Here is a 21,282-nt window from a genome sequence, read left to right as displayed (position 1 = left end):
CATCTGATTTTTATTCTTTTTTTTTTTCAATTTTATCATACATTTGAATTAGCAGTTTACTAGAAAAAATGAGAGATTGTGTGATTATCATTTGTTTTTGTGAGATATCCATTTAACCCCATTCCTTTTGTGGATCCAAGCTTTAAAAGTTGGTCCATGTCATCCTCCAGGGGTACACAACTCTGGGCCTTGAGTGCCACAGTCCTGCGTGTTTTATGTCTCTCCCAATGGCACCACACCTGATTGCAATTAGAGCTCGTTACTGAGCTTCTTCACAAGCTTGATGAAGAAGTCAATATCAGGTTGAGGTGTGCTAAAGCAGGGAGACTTCTAGAACATGCAGGACATGGACACTCAAAGACCAAATAGTCAGGAGCAAGTTTTTAAGGGCCACTATTTAAAAAGTTCAGTCATGCCAATGTTGTACATAAGGAGGCAGTGTTGATTCTTTTTCGTCTGTCCTCCAGCTGGTTTCAGGTTTGGTTCTTCTCTGGTTAGTAATCGTCCAAATATGTTCGAAAGTGTGCACATTTTTATTTTTTAGCTTTTCCCAACATTATTTGGATGATTTGAAAATGAGTATTTAAATACAAACCTGTGGAATCCACTCAGAATTTCAAAAACTCTAATCAGGTTCAATGCAAGAAATGATCCACTTCCCAGTAATTTTCAAATGAATTCATAAAAAAGCAATTATACTTGACTGGAACTTTTAACTGTACGTGTTGCTTGGTATGAAAAATGAAGAAAAAAGTTTGAAATTTCAGGTTGTTCCATGAAACCAGTAAATGTGCTTCAGAAAAGCCCGCCCTCCCAAAAAACAAAAACAAACAAAAACACAGGTACAAAGGAATGTTTTTTTTGTGATAGATGAATGATGACAGTGTTGCATTCAGATTAGGGCTACAAATATAATGGAACCCTGGGTGGATAAAGTAACAATAGTGACAGCTAGACAGCATGTATGTGTGTGTACGTTCGTATATCAATTGGTTAGTTAAACTATTTATTATCATGGAATATAGTTTGTTCTTTGTTATAAACTATAATGTAATATATTGTTTGTATTGTTTATTTTTTTCCAAATAAAGTTCTTAAAAATGCAGTGCTCATTAACTATATTTCACGGGTTTATGGTTATGAACATTGTGGTATTCATTTGGATGAACTTTTGAAGACATTTTTTTAAACAATGTTTTTATTTTCAATTATAATTAATTGGTCGCATATTTAAGTAATTATTTCATGATATGTTTATTTATTTATTACAGTTTTGGGCACTTTTAATCCTCCATATTTTTGTCCCATAAAGGCTTCACTTTAAAAATAGATTATCAGATTACCGTGCACGCGCGCCCGCGAGGAAAGCGAGAGGGGGGGATTTGACGTGTCGGGGGCGCGCGCTCCACCGTCGTGACGTCACGGGAGCGCCCGAGCGGAGCGCCGGGGAAAGCCGCCAGCGGTGGAAAAGACGGAAAAGAGGGAAAGAGAGAGGAGCGAGAGACGAGGGACGGAGAGACAGATACGGAGGAGGGAGGGACCCCCGAAACGGAGCCGCTCACCTCGACTGACCGTCTGTTACCTCACGAGGCGTCACTTTGTAGGTTGACAGCGGCAGGAGAACTGAGGAGGAGAAGGAGGAGGAGGAGGAGGGGGATATGTGACTGGCCTTTTTCTTTTGGAAACACGGACCTTGTTCCAGAGCCGCAGTGAGTATGGCAACTTCAACACGCCAGTGTTACCGCGTGCACATGCATGCTTTATTACACAGGGCCTAGTGTGTGTGTGGTTGTGTGTGTGTGTTGCCACTTCTCGGAGATATGTACAGTGTGTGTATGTGTGTGCCTCCACGCTTTGGAGGACCTGAGCAGGAACAATAACAGTTAAAATGTGATGGCTGCAGATGCTGGCTGTGCGCTCGGCTCGGGCTGTCACACTGTGAGCGCACACAGCTGAGCTTTTCCCCTCGTCTCCGGTCGTGGCCGCGCAGCCAGAGGCTTTCCCCTGGAATAGCAGGCTAATAACTGCACGTCCAGTCTCCGCTCCTCCAAATGCGATTACGAGACCGTCCGCTGTGTTGCAGACGAAGCCTCTGACAGCCTTTCTCCAAACCACTGGCGCGCGCATTCCTGGAATATTTTGCACCGCCTGTTTGCTGACATTATTGCCTTTTATAATCTCCGGTGTTATCACGAAAACTCCCGCTTAACGAGAACCTGCGGATGTCAATGTGAAGGTTTAAGTCGCATCTTTTAGCACTTTTTAGCTGCGTTGTAATTTTTCCTGCAGGGTCTCTCAAGTTCTGCAGCCAGCTGACAGATTGCAGAACTGCTCATATCAGACTAAAAGATCCATCGATAACAACATTATCTGTCAGCCAGATGAACTGCAGCAGAGCATAAACGTGCCATGATGAAGGTGGAGGAGTGAAGGGGGCAGTCGGAGCCCGTGACTTCCTTCTTGTTCCGCCCTCAGCTCCATTTTTCCCAACTTTTTCTGCACGGCCCCTCCTCCGGGAACATCCAGTCAGGGAACTGGGCTGCTTCCGTTCACTGAGGTGATTGTAAACATGTTTAAATGCCCAGACTCTGCACACCTCAGTCTTGGCATTGGGTTAGGGTTGCTTGGGGATGTTTAAACTTTTTTTCTCCGGTGGAATCCTTTTGCAAAACTTTGCAGAGGCCTAGCCCATTCTCCCCGCTGCATATCTGCACTTTTGATCCCCAGTGAACCTTTGTGCACACTATTCAAAGTCCTCTCCTTTGTCTGAAGGCTTTTTGTGAAAGGTAAAAACAACTTGCCCTCAAGCAGTGGTTTTCAGTGTGCAGTGTGGACCGCCCACAAAATCTGATGGTCAGGGAAATGCATTTTTCCTTATAGTTTTTTAGAATGAATCATTCAATCATTAATTAATCACCACGTCAATATCAAAACACAGATATTTCATTCCAATCTGATATAAAATTTGGTAGAAAGCCAGTGAAGATACAGCATAATAAGCTATTAAATCTGGCAACTCCAAAATTTCCCTTTCATTTTGTGTAAAAAACAAAGTAAAGTAACAATCCTATAATAATCCAACACTTCTCTATTTTTAAAGATCACAGTACAAAAAGTATATCAGGGAATCATCCTGAAAAATGCTAAGACATGAAGAAATGGGATAAAACTATATGGTGGAATAAATGTCAATGATCACTCCTGCAATTCTGCCTCTCAGAGATGCATTACATCGGCTGATCTTGCCACAAGCGAGCATTGCATCAACATCAAGTACTGTTAGTGAAAAATAGTGTTTTTTACAAACTCATCTCGTGAACCAGATGGGAGCTTTTGTTGGAGACATTAATTAGAGATCAGATAAACTCTCAACTCAGGGATCCAACCCAGAGCTACTAACCAATACACCACAACATGACCAAAACCAGATTTTTCAATTAAAAGCAATTCACCAGCATGAGAAGAGTTACTTGTTTTATTGGATGGAAATATTCTCCTAAACTTATGTAACACATTTCAGCAACAACACAGATCAAAGTGCTTTACATTTGCACACACTTTATGTACTTTATGTATTTTCCTTTTTAATATATTCTGTATGTTTGTTGTTATTTATTCATTAAAGTTTTTGGTAATTGCTTTGCTATGGCAGGATCTATTTATATGTCGTCACAGCGAGAGTGACTGTTTATTGATAGACGCTTCAGAGGATGCCTGGGGTCACCTTCTCCTTTTATTCTCATTTAACCTGGCCTCGCGCTGATTGTACGAGCACATTCCTCTTTGCAGGATGAGCCTGGGGGAGTTACGCTCTCACTTTTTCTCCTATTAACTGCTACACACTTCGGAATTAGTTTCGTGCTTCCCTGCCTTTATGCTAATTGTGGAGTCTCGGCGGTCCACTTTCCATATTTGTTATGTGGGCAGCAGCAGCCAGCGTTAGATAAGTGTGATGTGTGTTTCTGCATGTGCGTGACATCCCTGTGTTTTTGTGCGTCATTGCGTTTGTGTACATGGATTTGTGTGTGTGTGTGTGAGAACTCCTGATTGCATATGCATTTTGTTTGCTCAGCCTACATCGGAGATTAATTTCCTGTGACACACAATAGAGTGGAGCTGATGCTATCTGTCCCGTATCAGTGTTGTGCTTTCCAGTGTCGCAAAAACATATTATATATGTACAGATAGGACCGGTAGACATCATCTGGTTCTTGCTTACTGTCACAGTGTTTAATGAGTGTCATTTAGGAATTAAAAAAAAAAGAAAAGAAGGTCTTACTGTGACAATCATAAATATTCTTCCTTCAAGATTTCTACCCAAATTATAAAGGGCTTTACTTGTGTTGTAATGAAGTAGATAATACATAACTCAGAATCAGATTGCGCTCATATTTTGGCGTCAATAATATACCTTGGATTCAGGCCAAACTGCCAATATTGAACCTGCTTTAAAACAAACAACACCACAGTACGACCTGTGTACTGTGCCAAATCAGTATCAGAGAAACCGGTTTACAGAAGGAAGCTTATCTTTCACGTTTGCTGATGACATTAGTTATATGTGCAGTCTTTCAGTAGCAGTATGACGTTGATATGTTTGTGGATTTCTTTCTGTTCTATGATCCATTTACAGACAAAAGTGCACAGTATTTATTTTTTTGAATACACGTGCATCTGAAGTTCTGACCTGCAGCGATGCAGAAGCAGAGCAGTTTGCTGCTTTTGTCGTTTTCAGTTATTTCCCCTTCTTTTCTGTGCTTCTGTGCGTTGGATTTACCAAATATGTTGACATGCAGAGCATGAACACATAGAAATGTATAATTTATTACAGCCCAGCCCATCTTATGTGTGTTGTGAATGTTGATATAGCAGCAGCAAGAACATTTATAAGATATCAAGCAACCCTCGTAAAAATATAAACTTTAAAGTTAGGTAAGACTGGATCACATGTTTCCTATGTATTAAAACATTTAGTACATAAATCTTTTAAGTTGGCTCTACAGAATGAAACCTTGGTGTCTATGTAAACCAGACACTGCCACAAGACAAAAAAATAAAACCTTTAGGAAGGAAACAGCCGACAAACAACAAAACACAGAACAACATAGCATCACTGCAGCCATCAGAAGAATAACTGGCACAGCAGTCCCAGTGGAAGACGCCACAGATTTCCAGAAGCACGTTGCTTCAGTGCAATCAGGAGGCTGAAAACAGGTGACAGAAAATGGCAAAGTGTTTCTATCTGTTCCTTTGTATGATACTGCATAGTGCAAGAATCATTCATTTTTAGCAGAAAAAAAAAACCCAACATACACAACACTTGACCCTAAAACTGAATGCCAGATGTGAACAGTTCCTGCAGTAATGCAACACAGTGAATGCTACCTGGAGTTGGTGAAATGAACTGCATGCTGAAGGAATAGTGCAGCCAAGAAATGCAGAGTGCAAAGTTGGATTTCAGCTCAATCATGTTTCTAAAGATATTTCAGTCTATAAGCATTGCCAGACAAGCCATGGCAGCCTCCACTGTGGACTGTAGCTAGTTTTTATGTAGCATGCTGTTTCTCCCAGAACTGCAACCTGAACCCAGATACATCATGCTCGGTGCTCTACTAACAGGAGGACACGAGTTGTGTTCTGTTAAAAAAAGTGTTATTGTATGTGATTCTTTTCTTAAGTTTCTCATTCTTGAAGTCTTGGATTTGTAGTTATATATTAGTTATTCTGTTGAAGCAGCTGGAAACAAAGCGGAAAGTATGTGGCCCCTGAGCTAAAAAGAGTTTGACACACGTGGCTAAAAAGATAAAGCTGCTGCCACGCCTAGCATCAACAGTGATTCTAATATGGTCCTCCATAATCCCAATTTTATTCGCATTATCATCATGTGAAATGCACGTTTGGTAAAAGGCAGAAGAATAAATTATGTTCCAATGCACTCATGCTCCGGAAAGTCTAAATGAAAGAATTGCGAACATGAAAGTGATTAATCGTAATTAATTGAAATACCAGTAGCTGGAAACTGGTGTCTCAGTGAGATTGCCTGTATACATAGAGGTTAAAAAAAAAGTGAAAATTTGCTCTAGTTATTTGCGTCGGTACTGGGAAAAGAAACCTCACAACATGACCCAGTCAAAGTGGGTGAGAATTAGAGGCAAGAGAAAGAGCACTGGTATTTTCAACAACAAATCCCAAAGCAGAAATCATTTCTAATGTCAGGAAACCGCGTCCAACACTGGAGTAGAATTAGGCCAAAGGATGAGCAGCTCACAAGGACTGCAAGCGACTACAGGTGAGGCTGAGGCGTTTCACGTAATGTAATATTGTTGTTGTAGTGAATAAAGATGCCACGAAAAGCTGAATCCAGTGAACGGCGGGTCACCCCCTTAAAATCTTCACACAGATTAGGTTCAGACTGAGCGCGCCTCTCCCCTTCAGCAGCGCTGTCGAGACGACTCTCGGTGAGATGTGCGTAAACCCGGACAGCACCAGCGAGTCCTTTCCAGCCAGATCAGATCAGAGCGGGGCAGACAGAGCAACGGAGAGCGGCGATATTGTGGACTTAATGTGTTTTCATGAGCCCCGATCGCCGGGCGAGAGGAGAACTTTGTCAAATTTAGCCGCCACGCTCAAACACCAGTTGGCTAAGTATAGGCTGAGTGTGTGCGTGTGTGTGTGTGTGTGTGTGTGTGTGTGTGTGTGTGTGTGTGTGTGTGCCACACTGTAGGGAGCAACAGACGGATGTGGGGTTGTCACATAAATAGAACATGATGAACACCTTCAGGAATGCTGATGTTGAGTGAGAGAGTCCGCAGGAAGAAGTGAAAGCATCACGGAGGGGAGGAGGAGGAAGGTGAAGAGCAGAAGAATCAGACATTTATCTGTAAACATGCATCTGAAAATCATCTTTAATGATCATAAACCTCTCTTTAATGGTACAGTATGGGAGGTTTTTAGCTTTGAGAACTGGAAAACGACCCATGTCAATAAATGAAAAATGCAGGAGCATTTTGCCGCAGAAATCCATGAATAAATGATAATCATTCTTGTGCTTCAAGAACAAGTTAGCTGCATCAACATCAAGTTGACATAGTTAAAATTTACAGGTTAGTTCTACTGAAAAATTCCACTGCAATAGGTGATAACTTTAATATTATCTGCTGTCCATTCTGGCTACACACAATGTTCTGGATATTAATGCGAACAGAGGAGATGTGTCTCCTTTGGATTGTTTAGTAGACTTTAAAGTTTTAGTTGTCAGATTGATTTTCAGTCCTGGTTCACAATCAAAAACAGAAGGTTTTTTTGATTCCATTGGAGCATTTCTAAAGGTTTACTTTAATCTTATCACAGATTTTAGTCTGTTGGTTTTTAATTGATTGTGATAAAAAATGAATCTTAAAAGAGTTTTGTTTTCCGTGACATTGATTTTTTTTTTTTTTTTTTTTACCACTGACAAGCCGAAACCAAGAAATTTGAAAATGTCATGATAACCTCTGGGAAAAATTTTTAGTGATTCACTGCTATTTGAAAGTTCCAACGATTATCAGAGAAAATGAGCAACCAGTTGTTGATTTGGATTTGCTCACAAATTTAGGTAACATTGCCAATCATGGAACTAAATCTGCTAAAAATGTCAATCACCAATTCTTTTCAGTTTCTTTGAAATTCACCAAACTGCATCTGTGGATGACAAGTAAGAAACTAGGTAGAGAGTAACTCGAGTGAAGATTTACTGTCTCTCAGGTCGACGTTGAACTTCTGTGAACTCACATCGCTGCGCTGCTTCACAGATGTTTCTTCCAGCATTTTTTCTTCACAGTTGTGTGAAACGATGCTGAGCCTGCAGACGGGTCTGTTTTCGGACCGTCATATGCTGGATCTCCCCGGATCCCATGATGCCTCCTGCGTCACTGGTGTGTTTGTGTGTAGCCGGTGGTGTTCTTACTTTGTTTCTGGTTTTCTTTGAAATCTAAGACATTTGTGTTTAACTTGAAGCCCAGTAAACCACCACAGATAACGTCTGCCCCGAACACAACACAGTGTGTCTTGTGCTTTCCACAAAGCCCTTTTTAAGATTAAAATAAATAGTGTGAAAAGCCTTTGAGCACATCGGTTACTGTTTTAATAAATACTGTATTTATAACTGTTTAACCTGAAACCATCATATACGAACAGGCTTTAGTGTGTGTTCAATAAATGCTTCAGTGAAATCTAAAGAAGCAGGGCATTTTTGCATCATAATGAAAATTGGGACATGAGTGTATCCATTATATACAGGTCAGCAGGCCTGCAGGGGGGAGGAGGACGAGGAGGAAAGCCCCAGACTCACTTCTCCTCTCTGCAGTGTAACACTGATACCAATGAGGCGTCAGATCGGTGTGTGTTTGTGTGTGTGTGGACGTGATCACTCACGGCCACTGAACTGATGTGCGTGTGTGTGTGTCCTTCCGTTAATGTTGGGTTCAGGGTCTGTTTGCTCGGGGGTTGATCTATCTGTGTTTGTGTATTTGTTTTAGATCGTGGAGATCACATATGCTGAGTGTTCTGCTCCCCTGTGCGCTCGTACATGTGAGCCAGTATCATGTAAGTGTGTGTGTGTGTGTGCATGTGCCTGGGCTGGAGGCAGGGTCCTGGCCTGTTTCTGTCCAGGTGTGCGCTTTTGGCCCAAAGGGAGCCGGAGCAGATGGTCCCTGTTTACGTTTCAGCGTGTGTGAGTGTGTTGCTGGAACTGACTGGCTGTCGGTAGCGTCTCCCCAGCCTTAGATCTCTGCTTCTCAGATACCAGGAAACAGGAGAGGGCGACCCCATTCTGACTGTGTTTGTTTAACTTTGATCAGTGGCGTCCACGAGCTGCCCCGACGCTCGTGATCGTCTGCTTAATAAGTGCCGAATTTATTTGTTTAAGTCAAACAGCAGCTTTAAGGTCAAAACACTCAGCCATGAATTCCTGCTTAAATAATGAGGGTTTTTCTCCCTTGTGTCTGCTGACTGGTTGCAAGGGGAGAGTGTGGATCAAATGACCAGTGTGTGTGAGTCCAACAGGTCATGTGTCTGCAGGCACAATGATTTCTGTCTCCATGGACACTCAGCAACACAACCATAACCCCAGATCTACACCAGACATCTACACCGAAGCTGAAATTAGATAAATCTTAAATTTTCTCCATTTTTCAATTCTTCCAATGTTGTTCATACAAATATGCATACTTCATGAGCACCTGGGATATTACAGCATTCAGAATCGCTGCGAGCTCAAAATTTACAGCAACCCCCGTGACGTTCTCCAGAAACACATGTGCTCCCATGAATTATGCTCATCGTGTGCAAAAGGAGGCAACATTTCTGTGAGCTGAGTGTGCGAGGGTAAGACGGGATTGGAAAGATTCATTAACCTGACTGGGTTAATTGGTTTTATTATTGAGGTTATTTAATCCAACACGCACACACTGTTTCTAGGCAGAATACTATTTGATCGTTCAGTTTCATCCAAGACACAGAATTACAGTTTGTATTTTTAGCGTCTATAGCTGTTCTTTAGCTGATAGATGATTCATCCCTCGCTTTATTCCATGTCTTACCATTGAGATAATACGATCTTTTGTTTTTGGATGTGTAAATAGAAAGAGAAAAAGAAGCGGATTAGACTCCTTGGACTGTGTCTTTGTTTTGCGCCGTTTAAAGATCTGTATCGGCCTGTGCAGAAAATAATGCATTGGTGTTCCTTGTGTGTTGTTGTTCAGCTCAGTGAGTCATTTTTTACTTACATAAAGCAGATAGAAAAAAAAAAAAACAAGGCAAAGAAGTGACACAAGTACTATTCCCAAATGAGCAGGCATGAGGGATGTTGGAGAGGACGAACTTCCTTTTGACAGGAAGAAGCCTTCAAACAGAGCCTGGCTCAGTGGTGGCACCATCTGTCTCCACCAGTTGGAGTCTGACAGCAAAGACAGAAAAGAACAGAATAGAGAATGTCAAACTGTTAGTGCACGCTGATAGGATGGAGGACCTCAACTTTTAGCTCCAAAGACAGAGATATCTGCGGGAAACCTAAGAGAAATAAAAACAACGGCATACTGAGTGAAGTGGTTTGATACGAAAGCCTTGAGAGTTTGAGGACAGGAGTGAAGCTCGGTGCATTAAAGAAGGAGTCTGTTCAGGGAGGGGACTGACCTTCAGCCACCCTAAGTTAAATAAATAAATGGTAGAAGATGGATCTATGTCATTTTACAGTAATCTGGCCAGTGTGAGAGCATGAGGCCAGAAACCAGAATCAAAAAATCGATTTGCTCCGAAACACAGAGATGTTTATCTGACGGGACGGGGAATAAACAGTGTCTGCTTTAAGTCACACTCAGCTGGTAAACACTTGCTGATTAAGTCAAACTACGCACATGTTTTCTATCTTCGGTGCAGCACGTCTTTGTTCATGTGATCACAGGTCTTTCTTTGTTTTTTTTCCAGGTGATCTCGTCATCCTTCTCATCGCCTTCCACCTAAAGGGATTTGTGATTGATTACTGCTCTCTAGCAAAGCCCATGGATTACAACGAGGTTTTGGAAAGGCCTTGATCACAGCTGTGTCAACACTATGACATTTTTAAATTCGAGAAGAGCTACACCAGAAGACTGACCAGAATTTCTTTTAGCAGAGATTCAGCTTCAAGTTTCAGTTTTTTTTGGGAAATCCAGCTGATAATCACTGCTTTCACTCATCTGTATTTTGTGTGATTTTCGAGGATGTTTTTTGGGTGAACCTTATTCAGTCCTTTGATTCTTACATATCCACCGTATACGCCCAGCACTATCTCGCCATGTATGGAAGCTCGCGGTCCGTCTCCAAGCTGGACGTCGTGGGATCCAATGGGAACGGCTCGATGTCCGGGAGTCCAGGCCGCTCGCCGCGCCTCCCTCGTTCCCCGCGTCTGGGGCACCGCAGAAACAGCAGCAGCAGCTCCACCGGAGGACTCACTGGCACCGGAAAGACCCTGTCCATGGAGAACATCCAGTCTCTGAACGCTGCCTACGCCACCGGGGGGCCCATGTACTTCACCGACACGGCCGAGGACCCGGTGGGCATCGGGAGTCTGGGCAGCGGCCTGAATCCCTCGTTACCCAAAAGCACCATGACCCTGGGCAGGGCCGGAGCCAGGGTCCCGTACGGGGTCAGGGCGGCCATCATGGGGAGCAGCCCGAACATCAACACTGGAGGAAGCGGCGGTGGAGCCCTGATGGCCAGCGACGCCATCGCTTTTGGAGGGGAACTGCAGAATCAGCCCCCACAGGCGGCCACAGTGCCCCACTCCATGAGACAGGTGAAGCATCCCGCTCTGTTATTTCTTATCGGTGCTAGCTCGAAGCAAACAGTGTGTGAAGGTTAAAGTGTGCAGCATGAAGTAGCCAAAGTACTCTGATATATGCACTCTGATCACAGCGTGTGTGAATCTTTACTTCTGTAATGTGTAATAGAACTTAAAGTAGAGCTACAATGTCTTTAAATTTGCAGTTTTCAGAGAACGATGCATGCTAATTTCAATACTGGCTGAACAAAAATCTTAATTAAGGCTTATAGACAAGTTAAAAAGAGGAAAACATTCATCAAAACAGTGAGAATTATTATCAATTCACAGTGAAGTTTTTTAACGATTGTCCCAGAAAATACTGAACATGCCTCAGAACAATATGAGTCTGGGTGGGTGTGGAGCCAGTGTGTCATGCAGGCTGAGGGTGGTTATCATGGGGAGGAGTCCTAATGCAAACACTGGAGGAGGAAGAGGAGGAGGTGATCGTGCCATCACGTCCCGCAATAACATTTGGTGGGCAGCTGCAAAATTAGCTTAGAAAAGAAGCATGAATTCTTAATCCATGGCAGTAATATTTATATGCTTTTGTTTTTCTTGGTGTATTCCGGCTCCACAATAACTTCCTAAAGCCTTAAAAAGTTAGGATCAAGCATATCTTGTCATGATGAGGTGTGTTATTGTCTCAGACTGGGCAGGTCAGTGCAGGATAGTGTACTGGTATGGATGAATTTTGTCACAGTTTTTTATTTTCTAGACAAAAAGCACAGAAGGTCTCCCTGCAGAGGGCTTCTGTCTGACCACTAGTGATGGGCGGCTGCATGACAGCTAACCAGCGCCTTGTGCATGAATAAAACACCGGCCTACTAATATTTCTGGAGCTGACTAGCGAGGGAGAGACGGGTGTTTAATCATTTAGGTGACTAGTCACACGCATCCCCAATGTGAATATATAAAAAATATGCATACATTCTTGTTGTTTTTCATTCTGAAGTCTATTTGATTTAATTGAGAAGCAATGCAGCATTTCAGGACACGTGCTTGGAGATCCAGCTCCGAACATCCTGTTCATTTGAATAAAAAATTACATTGTCAGGGCAGAATCAGCTGGAGTCGGCGACTAAATACTTTCTCCTCCAGATACACTTCATGCTTGCTCACTGTGGATTGAGGGTGAGGGGAGGTTTTGAGCTGGCTTTAGCAAACTGTTTAACGCTTACTATTTTCTTCTTAAGTCGCCCCTTCGACCAAATAAAACAAGAACAGTGTGGGCATTCACACAGCAAGTTTAAATAGAGCGAGGTCTGCCGTCCCACTCCCTCTGCACCATTAGTCACAGGAGGAGCTCATCTCTGGAAGAGGTTGTTCTCCTCCTCCGATTCCTCCTTCCTCCTTAAACAGAAATTTCTCGAGCATTTCTACTTGTCATTGATTACTTTCACACATTTTGAAGATTTCACTCTGTACTCAGGCAGAGACATGAAAAATAAACTTTTCAAAGTCAACGCAGATTCATTAAAATACGTGTAATATGAAAATTCCTGAAATATCTTGCTAAGTGCCATAAAACTGACCAATTAACGCATTATATCTTCAGTTTACTTTGCTAAACCTATCCCTCTGTGTCTGTCTAGCCTGACTAATAATCGAAGATCACAAACATGTATGAGAGCTGCTGGTGTTTTCTTCTCTTGTGTTGTGACCAGGTGAGAGACGGCGCGATGTCAGACCTGCAGACTCAGTTAAGAGAAGTGCTGAGAGAGAACGAGCTGCTGCGCAGAGAAGTAAGGACGCCGATACATCTCTGGATCAATCCATCAATTTTTACTTTATATGAGTAAAATATCAACTCTGCTGTTTGGCTTCACTGTATAATGAGCCAGAAACTGAAAGCAGTAGAGAGAGTCAAGTTACTCTCTGAATTTAATTGTAGACTTTTTGCCAAATAATGAAAATGAAATTAAATGTTTGTTTCTAATAGCTGGAAGCCAAAGAGTCCAAACTGAGCTCCTCCATGAACTCCATCAAGACGTTCTGGAGTCCGGAGCTGAAGAAGGAGAGAGCGCTGAGGAAGGACGAAGCCACCAAGATGACGGTGTGGAAGGAGCAATACAGAGTGGTGCAGGACGAAACGCAGGTAAGGACGCCTCGCAAAGTGCATGTGCGTGTGTGTGTGTGTGTGTGTGTGTGTGTGTGTGTGTGTTTCTGTGACGCACCATCTCCCCGCAGTGAGCTCCTGTTATTTTTATCTGTGGACTGGCTGCCTTCGCTTGTTGCTCAGTCCAAGAACAAATTAAGCGATGGAGGGGAGTCAGTACGTCAGATGTAATATCCTGTTCATTTCACCAGCCCACCCAGGACCTGGATTTCCTCTAAACTTCAGAAAGCCAGGAGACCAAGTTAGAGGTTTCCCTTTAGCCCAAATTTATTTAGCATCACTGTTGGATTTGGGAGTTTTTCTTTCTTTTTTTCCTTTTTTGTATCCTTACCTACCTGCAGTTTAGGCGCTCAGTTCAGTTCAGACTTCTTGCATGTAAAAACTTTGTGAGTGGCACATGGCCCGTTCTGGTGGGTTTGTCTGGTCACTATAAGAAGGCCCTGCAGATAGGTGAGCAGATGAAACAGGCCGCCTGGTCGGGGACTCCCAGCTGTCTGTTGGTACCGAGGCCATCTGGAAGAGACAGAGACTCCGCTTGTCTGGCAGCAGCCTGAAATATTATACAAGAGATGACATGCACGCACGCTCGCAGCCGCTCGCCGCTTCCCGGCGCCTCATTTCGCACATTGTCATCATGAAACCAGCGCACAAAGTCCTCGGTGATTGCTCCTTTGGTTTTTTTTTTTTTTTTAATTGAGGAAAATCACATTTGCATTTTGGTCTCCTTCACCTGCTCGTGCGTGGGCTTGCATGGAGTTTTATTTAAGGCTTTGATGGCGTTCCCAAAACTCCAGCGTGCATCTCCACGCTGAATGTATATAAACTGGGGGTGCTGTCGCTGTGAGTTGGGAGCACATTCATTCAAGCGAGCGCTCAAGTGAGAGCAGATCAGACGAACGATGGAAAAGATCATTGCTTGATAAATCTATCATGTCGTGGGCCAGCTGCCAGCAAAAGAAAAATCCTCTCGTCCTTCACACTTGCATGCTGTGTGAGTGAGTGTGTGTGTGTGTGTGTGTGAGTGTGTGTGCGTGCGTGCGCCGTACCAGAGTCACTACACATGTCAGGACTTGCAGGAATATTTTCTGATCTCTAATGTCTCTCCTGAATGCTCTCTGTCATAGTTCCTTTCACTTTCAGTTGTTCCCTTCATTTCCTGCTTTCACTCTCTCACTCGGCTGATTTCTTGGCTTTTTTGCGTTTCTCCTTTTATTTCAAACTTTCTGAGTCATTCTCCGTTTTTTTTTTTTTTTTTCCCCGTTTCTGTCATCACATGCTAAGTCATCCCTCCCTCTCTCCTCCCTCCTCCGCCCCTCTGTCTTCACCATCTTCTGTGTGTTAGGAATTGAATTAAGTTACCTCCAAGTAATTTTTCTGGATATGTGAGTTCAGATACACACACGCACACACACACACCCACGCCGGCTCACGCCCCTTCTGAGGAATGCTCATTTCTCCTCCACCCTCTCTCTCTCTCTCTCTCCTCCCTCCTTTCCTTTCTTTCCTCCACACTTCCTCGCTGATTCACCTCCTCCTTCATGCTCGGCCCACTATCTTCACCTCTCTTCCGCCAGCTGCCGTCTTTATCTCTTCCTCATCTTTTTTTTTCTTCCTATTCTTTGTGTCTGTTAGTGTAGCTACAGCACCAGCCCAACAAAACTCTCCATTCTTCTCAGGTTTATAAATCTGAGATGAAATTAGTAAATAATTGATTGTATTGTTGAGCCTGATGTGTAACAGGACCATAAAAAGACCATTTTAATGAAAAATACATGAGGAGGAAGTTTGATCTTGAAATGTGGGTCAAAATTAAAGTAAAATGTTAGTATTGAAGTGAAAATGCAGTGCTGTCAAATGAGTTTAACTCAATTCTTGACATTTTATTAATTCAAAATTGATCAATTTGTACGGTTTCTCAATTATTATTAGACTAATACTGAGAACTAAATAATAATCAGACTGTTTTTACTATCCAAAAGCTGTGAAACCTACTAGCATTTGATGAACTACAACTTGTCAACCTTTTTTGAATTCAGTGATTTTTATTATTATTATTATTATTATTATTATTATTATTATTTTATTTTTTTTTACATAAAAATACTTTAATTACCACATAATTGTATTGTGTGGCCTGTTGGGTAAAGCACAATTAGCAGTAAACACAACATAAACACATTAACACAGTTTAGAAAACACAGTTAACATGGAACTGAAAAACCAAATAAAAAAAATTGTCTTAACCTTGAGGGTAGGAAACCTTTTGAAAAACGCCTGCCTTAAAAACTGCCAAGTCTATGACTAGCTTAGTTGAACCTTATGAACAGAAGTGCACAATTATACATTTATAAACCAAATTAAGTAAGAATTTGATCAAAAACAGCCATCTTAAAAACTGTATGGGTTTCCTGTTTTCATTTAAGTCTTGTTGCACCGCATGATGAAGGGGAATGAAGTAGAAGCAGCAGATAGTAAGACCAGAACATTTGTTGATGATTGCACATCCAGGCAAACATTAACTTGAATCAAATTACTGAAAAAGGTGAGAACTGGACTGAGAACAATGTGAGAGCCTCTTTGCATAAGTGGCATTATTATCTGATGTATTGTATCCAAAAGAAATCTTGAGTCTCCTTCTGGGCACAGTTAACATTATACTTTTAGTTTACTGTTTTTGTTTTTTTCTTGCTCAGTAATTAAAGATATATATTTGTTGCCATGTCTGTTCCGGTGTCAGTCTCCTCATTGCTCTGTTTTAGATGATCATTCCCTCCTATCTGTACGAGCTGTTACTGTGTTACGTTACCATCCCACACCTCACGCTCACTTCTTGCTTGCCTCTGTTTTGCTGTGTTCCCATTTCTCTCCCACTGTCAGCCTCCCTCCCCCCTCCCCCCTCTCTCCATCTGGGCCTGTGGAGCAGGTTCGCCACAGAACTCATCTAAACAGAACGGACGTGCCGTCGTCGGACAAACGCAAACGTCTTTATACTGCCGTCCGCTCTGCTCAGCGCTGTGTGTGTGTGTGTGTCATTTGTCCCTTTCAGTCCCCTGAAACCTGCTTTAGTCTCTCTTGTCATTTGCGGGAGTGCGTGTGTGTGAACGTGTTCACTGCATTCGTTCCACCTCTTTGATCACAGCAGGTACATACAATGTCTCACGCTGGAAAAAAAGGCGAATCCCTCACTGAAAAAAAAAAAAAAAGAAAAAATACAAAGGAATGTCCAGAATGCCAAAGGAAAGCTTCTAAAACTTTCTAAACTTCTTTGTATCAATTTCTGATGCAAAAAAAAATCAGCGTTAGTCTTTTTGCATCTTGTTTTGTTATCCTTCTGTTCTATAAATAAACAACAGGACTCTACCCACGGCATCAAGGGTTTAATGCAGCATTATGAAAAGATGCGGTGCGGTTAAAATATCGAGTGCACTCTAGTTAATACACTTAACTAAATTAAGTTTTTTTTTCCGCTCCTCGCTCTTTGTGCACGATTTGTCCCGGCGCTGAATCGCACAGGCCTGAACAGTAACGGCACTGTATGCTTCTTTCTGGGGTCGCTGGCTGCGATCTACCATCTCGTGACGTCAGACGCAGCAAGTCGCTGAATGTGTGTGACTGACACTGAGCGAGGGAGGGCGGGGGGGTGTCTGTGTGGAAGCTGTTGGATTGCTTGCGGTTGTTAACATATAGCAGGGTTTTTTTTTTTTCTGAGACAAGATAGGCGTGTGTGTTTGCGTACGCTCTGTTTCTTGTATGTATGCAGGCTGCCGTTGAGATTTTATAGCGTGATTGATGTGAGCGAGAGCAGCGAGTACCAGGGGGGAATCTGCCTCCTGGTTGGCAGGCTCACATATGTGTCCGGACAATGGGGCTTTTGTATACACAACTGTGCGTCTGTGGATGTCCAGATTTCACGCTGGTTACTGTGTATACAATAAACACACACATGCACAGAAACATAGAGGGACTGTTCTGTTTGAATGCAACAACTTTGTATTTTTTTATATGGGAATTGAACGTTCTTGGTTATTATGCAACACAAAGTGTTTTTCTTCGTCCATTTGTGTGTGTTTGTTGGGAAATAGGAGGTTTGTTAGAGAAGTTGCAGCTGCCAGCGGCTGTTGTGCTTTTACTGCTGCACTGTTTTCAGTCCCTTCAATTATTAAGCGTCATCGTGAAGGTGCTCACGCAAAGGTGTGTGTGTGAGAAAACACTTTTCTTCATCATATTACATGAATCCGAGCGGATCGGGTTGTTTGTTCTTCCTTTGAGCTCCAGTGCTTGTTTTCAGGGTTTTTCTTTTCAGCCCCCGCAGCTCCGTTCGATTCCTTTTTTGTGCCTCAATCTTGCAGAATACTGATACTGGCCATTTACGTTGCACCTTCTACCTGAAACGAGCTGGATATTTAGGTCGTGAAAGCCTACCTTCGTCTAATTGCTTGCCTGTCACACACACACACGCACAGCTGAGCCATGCCGCATCGAGTGCTTGTAATTGGTTGAATGACACTGGTATCGCAGTCCTCCAGCTTCATAATGAATATATTCTGTCCTCAAGCAGGTGTTTCATAGAAGCTTAAGCCCGAATTCCCTCCTTCTCTTGTTTTTCAGTATAGATAAAGTTTTGTTTCTGTTAAAATGAAAGCACCAGAGTGTGAGTGAGTGTGTGAACGAGCGGGTTTAATCCTGAACTCAGCCCCTGTTACACCTGGGTGACACTTCACTGCCTTCGGATCGAGGATCTGATGAGATAGAGAGATTGTCTTTACGCTCCTCTTTTCTCTCATAATCCTTCCTTTTCTCTTTAGCTCAGAGGGGAAATCTCGGGGAATGAGAAAGAGGCGGGGACTGGCGCTCCGGTGGATTTTCCACCGTGTGAACATGACAGTAAATCAGGCCTTCAGGTTAATGTATAAATGGATGGTGCCACCAGAGCATGGCTCTGCTCCCTGTCGTCGGTGGGAATGTTCATCTTAGTTTCGATAATCACATCGGAAGACAGTTTTCCACTTGTTTTTAATGAACACACCAAATAGAAACGGAGGCCTATTTCTAAATTAAAGATAAAAGATGAGGCTGACAGATACGGTGAAGCAGCCTGTGTGCTGACAGGGGAAAGACTTGTGATCATTACTCAGCACTTAATGTTATTACACCTAGATTTAAGTGGAGCGTCTTCCTCTTCCAATTTCATTACTTAAGAGTTGGCAGGGAAGTTGTCCTCGTGGGCTTGAATTAGTTCAAAACCAACAGAATTTGACGCTGCCAATTGTTTCCTGTGTTAGATTTCCATTTACTGTACAGAAAAGCAGGCGTTTCTGTGCCAGCTGGCCACGGAAACGCTTCGCCCGGCAATCTGAGTGCCGTCACAGACCTGTGAAAAAGCCAGAGAGCGGGTTGACGTGGACGGAAGGATGGGGAAGATGGATTGAGATGTAAGGATGCATAAGATGTACAGAGGAAGAAGGAGGGAATCGGGGGAGTGGAAGAATAGATCAAACCGTGGAGTCGGGGATGAGAGCCAGGAGCAGGGAGCAAAAGAGGAGAGATGAATAGGTGGCATAGATCGGGGCGAGGAAAGCAGATGAAATGTGGTGAAATTGAGCGGCTGATGGATGGAGATGTGACAGCAGGGAGACGGGTGAAGGGGAGAGAGGGTGAAAAGATTGACGTAATAGGCCGAGGTTGGTAGAGGGTGAGAGGTTGTCAAGAGCAAGCGGAGGATAAATGAAGGGGATTGTGAATGAATAAGGAATGAGATGTTCTGATCGGAGTAATATTGTTTTATGCACTGTGTATTGTATTTATTGTCATCTTCAGCCATTTGGTGTCATTTCATTTTGTTCTTCAGATCAGAGACATTGGAGATATTCGTCACATCTAATTTGAATTTCCATGAATTGGACCGTAGCTCCTGATGGCTGCTGGTTGATCTTGAACCCGAGTTGTAACTCTCTCGGACGGGTGTTGCAGATGAAGTGGAGGAAGAGGCAGAGAGGGATTTGTGGAATGAGAGAGTCGGAGAGAAAAAGCTGACTGTGCAGATACACAGAGCGAGACACGCAAAGGGATTCTGCACAGATTTTGCACATTCCTCAAGAATCCGGCCTCTTATATGGAGCCCCTCAGCTCAGCAGTGATGCTCCCCACTGTGTTCAGTGATACAATTAAATGGGCTCGACCGTTTGGTCATAACCAATAAAAAGATGAGTTTTGAAAAGAAAAAAATGGAACAAGCCAAGAACTGAACCATTTTATGAAGTGCTTTCTTTGTGAGTCTCTTCTGAGAATCATCCCTAAAATTATTTCCATCTATATAGAAGAACTTGAAGTCAGCCTTGCTAACACCGTGTCGTTACTAACCTCGAAGAAGACGACCTGTAAACGCTGGCTGTTGCACAGTCAACTGTGAAGAGGCTGACGCTCCGCTCGCAGACGCGTGACTGTGTTTGTCTTTGTTAACATTACAATCGGTCGGTCCCGGAGGGGACGACCAGCAGCCTCAGCAAAGTCTGAAAGGCTTTTTTTTTTCAAGATGCAGCGACGATGTGTGGCTTCCTGCCGCATCTCTTCTGCCACCTGCAGTTACAGCTTATTTCTTGTTGACAGATGAATCTTCAGTCGAATGTGTGTAATCATATCATCATATTCCACTTCTTTATAGCGGCGCCGTTGGAAACGTCCCAAACAGATCGGGGATCGTGTCTTTTTTCATTCGGGTTCTTCCAAAGTTGGTTAATTGTGGCTACGTTTGGGTTCCTGTTTAACATTTTTAGGTTGGAATTAAAACATACATTAAGGTTGTGGTTGGGGTTCAGTAAGTTGTTGTAGTCTGCAGGAAATGAGTACAAGTCAATGCAAAGTCCCTTGAAGGCATGGAAACATAACACGTGTGCGTGTGTTTGTGCGTGTGTGTGTGTGTGTTCGTGCGCGTGCGTGTGTGTGTTTCTCACACGTGAATGCTCATCAGTAACAGATGGTTCTCAGACCTGTGTGTTGACTCAGGCAGGATGGAGGGATAGGTGAGAGAGCTGGATGCAGAGAAGGAGGGAATAAGATAAATACAGGCAGGGGTGGCGTGAGAGGGAAAACAGATGGACAGAGGAGAGAAAGTAGCAAGTAATGGGCTCGAAAGAGCAAGAGAGATACAGTACAGAGAGGAGAGGAGGCCAGGGGAGTGAAAAAGGAGGAGACTTCAACACTCAGTCATCTTATAAAACTTTAACTCTGGTGCACAGGGACAGCAGAGTAGCATTCGCTCCCCCTGCTTCTCCTCTTTTTTTAAACCGAGACACAATGTTCATTTCACAGTGGAAACAACAAAGACAAGAACGGTCTGAAACTGAAAGGCAACACAGGGTCACTTTTCTCTCCTTTCATGCAAGGCTGTGATTTTGTGAATTTTCCTTCTCGCTCATTCCACTTTCTCTATGTGTGTGTGTGTGAGTGTGAGTGTGTGTGTGTGTCTGCGGTAGCCATGTCTTTCCTTATAAGGGCTGACTTTAGGGAGTGTTGTTGGGGAATGAGCAGAATTACAGCACAGTCACTCCCCCTTTTCTTCTACTTTTCCTTTTTTTTTCCCGGCCTCCCACTGCAATTGAAATCTGTGTTTATTCATTTCCATCTTATTTCATGCTTATCTCTTCTCTTCTCTTCTCTTCTCTTTTTTTTTCTCTGCCCACATTTATTTTCGTCCCCATCTTCTGTTTTCATGTACATGCATGTCATCTTTTTTTTGTTTTTTTTTTTTTTCCTTCCCTGCGCCTCTGGAAAACATGTAATTTCCCTTCTGCAACTTGAACCCGTCGCTGGCTCTCATTTTCATGATTTT

General features: G+C 43.0%; 1 protein-coding gene across 6 annotated transcripts in view; it reads left to right on the top strand.

The window, feature by feature from the left end:
- Positions 1-1,481: 1,481 nt before the first annotated feature.
- LOC115404391 (ELKS/Rab6-interacting/CAST family member 1-like) overlaps positions 1,482-21,282 on the top strand; it is a 112,728-nt gene continuing 92,927 nt past the window's right edge. For 2 of the 6 annotated variants that reach the window (XM_030113694.1, XM_030113693.1), the window contains exons 1-4: positions 1,483-1,709; positions 10,462-11,311; positions 13,003-13,080; positions 13,278-13,433. In XM_030113694.1, the coding sequence (XP_029969554.1) occupies positions 10,811-11,311; positions 13,003-13,080; positions 13,278-13,433 (735 nt within the window). In that variant the 5' untranslated portion in view covers positions 1,483-1,709; positions 10,462-10,810. Of the gene's footprint in view, positions 1,710-10,461; positions 11,312-13,002; positions 13,081-13,277; positions 13,434-21,282 lie in introns of all 6 variants that reach the window. The other 4 variants (XM_030113697.1, XM_030113695.1, XM_030113692.1 and 1 more) reach the window with 3 other exon arrangements.

Source organism: Salarias fasciatus, chromosome 17 (assembly GCF_902148845.1).
Source record: "Salarias fasciatus chromosome 17, fSalaFa1.1, whole genome shotgun sequence".
Lineage (NCBI taxonomy): Eukaryota > Metazoa > Chordata > Actinopteri > Blenniiformes > Blenniidae > Salarias > Salarias fasciatus.
This window is presented reverse-complemented; position numbering and strand designations above follow the sequence as displayed.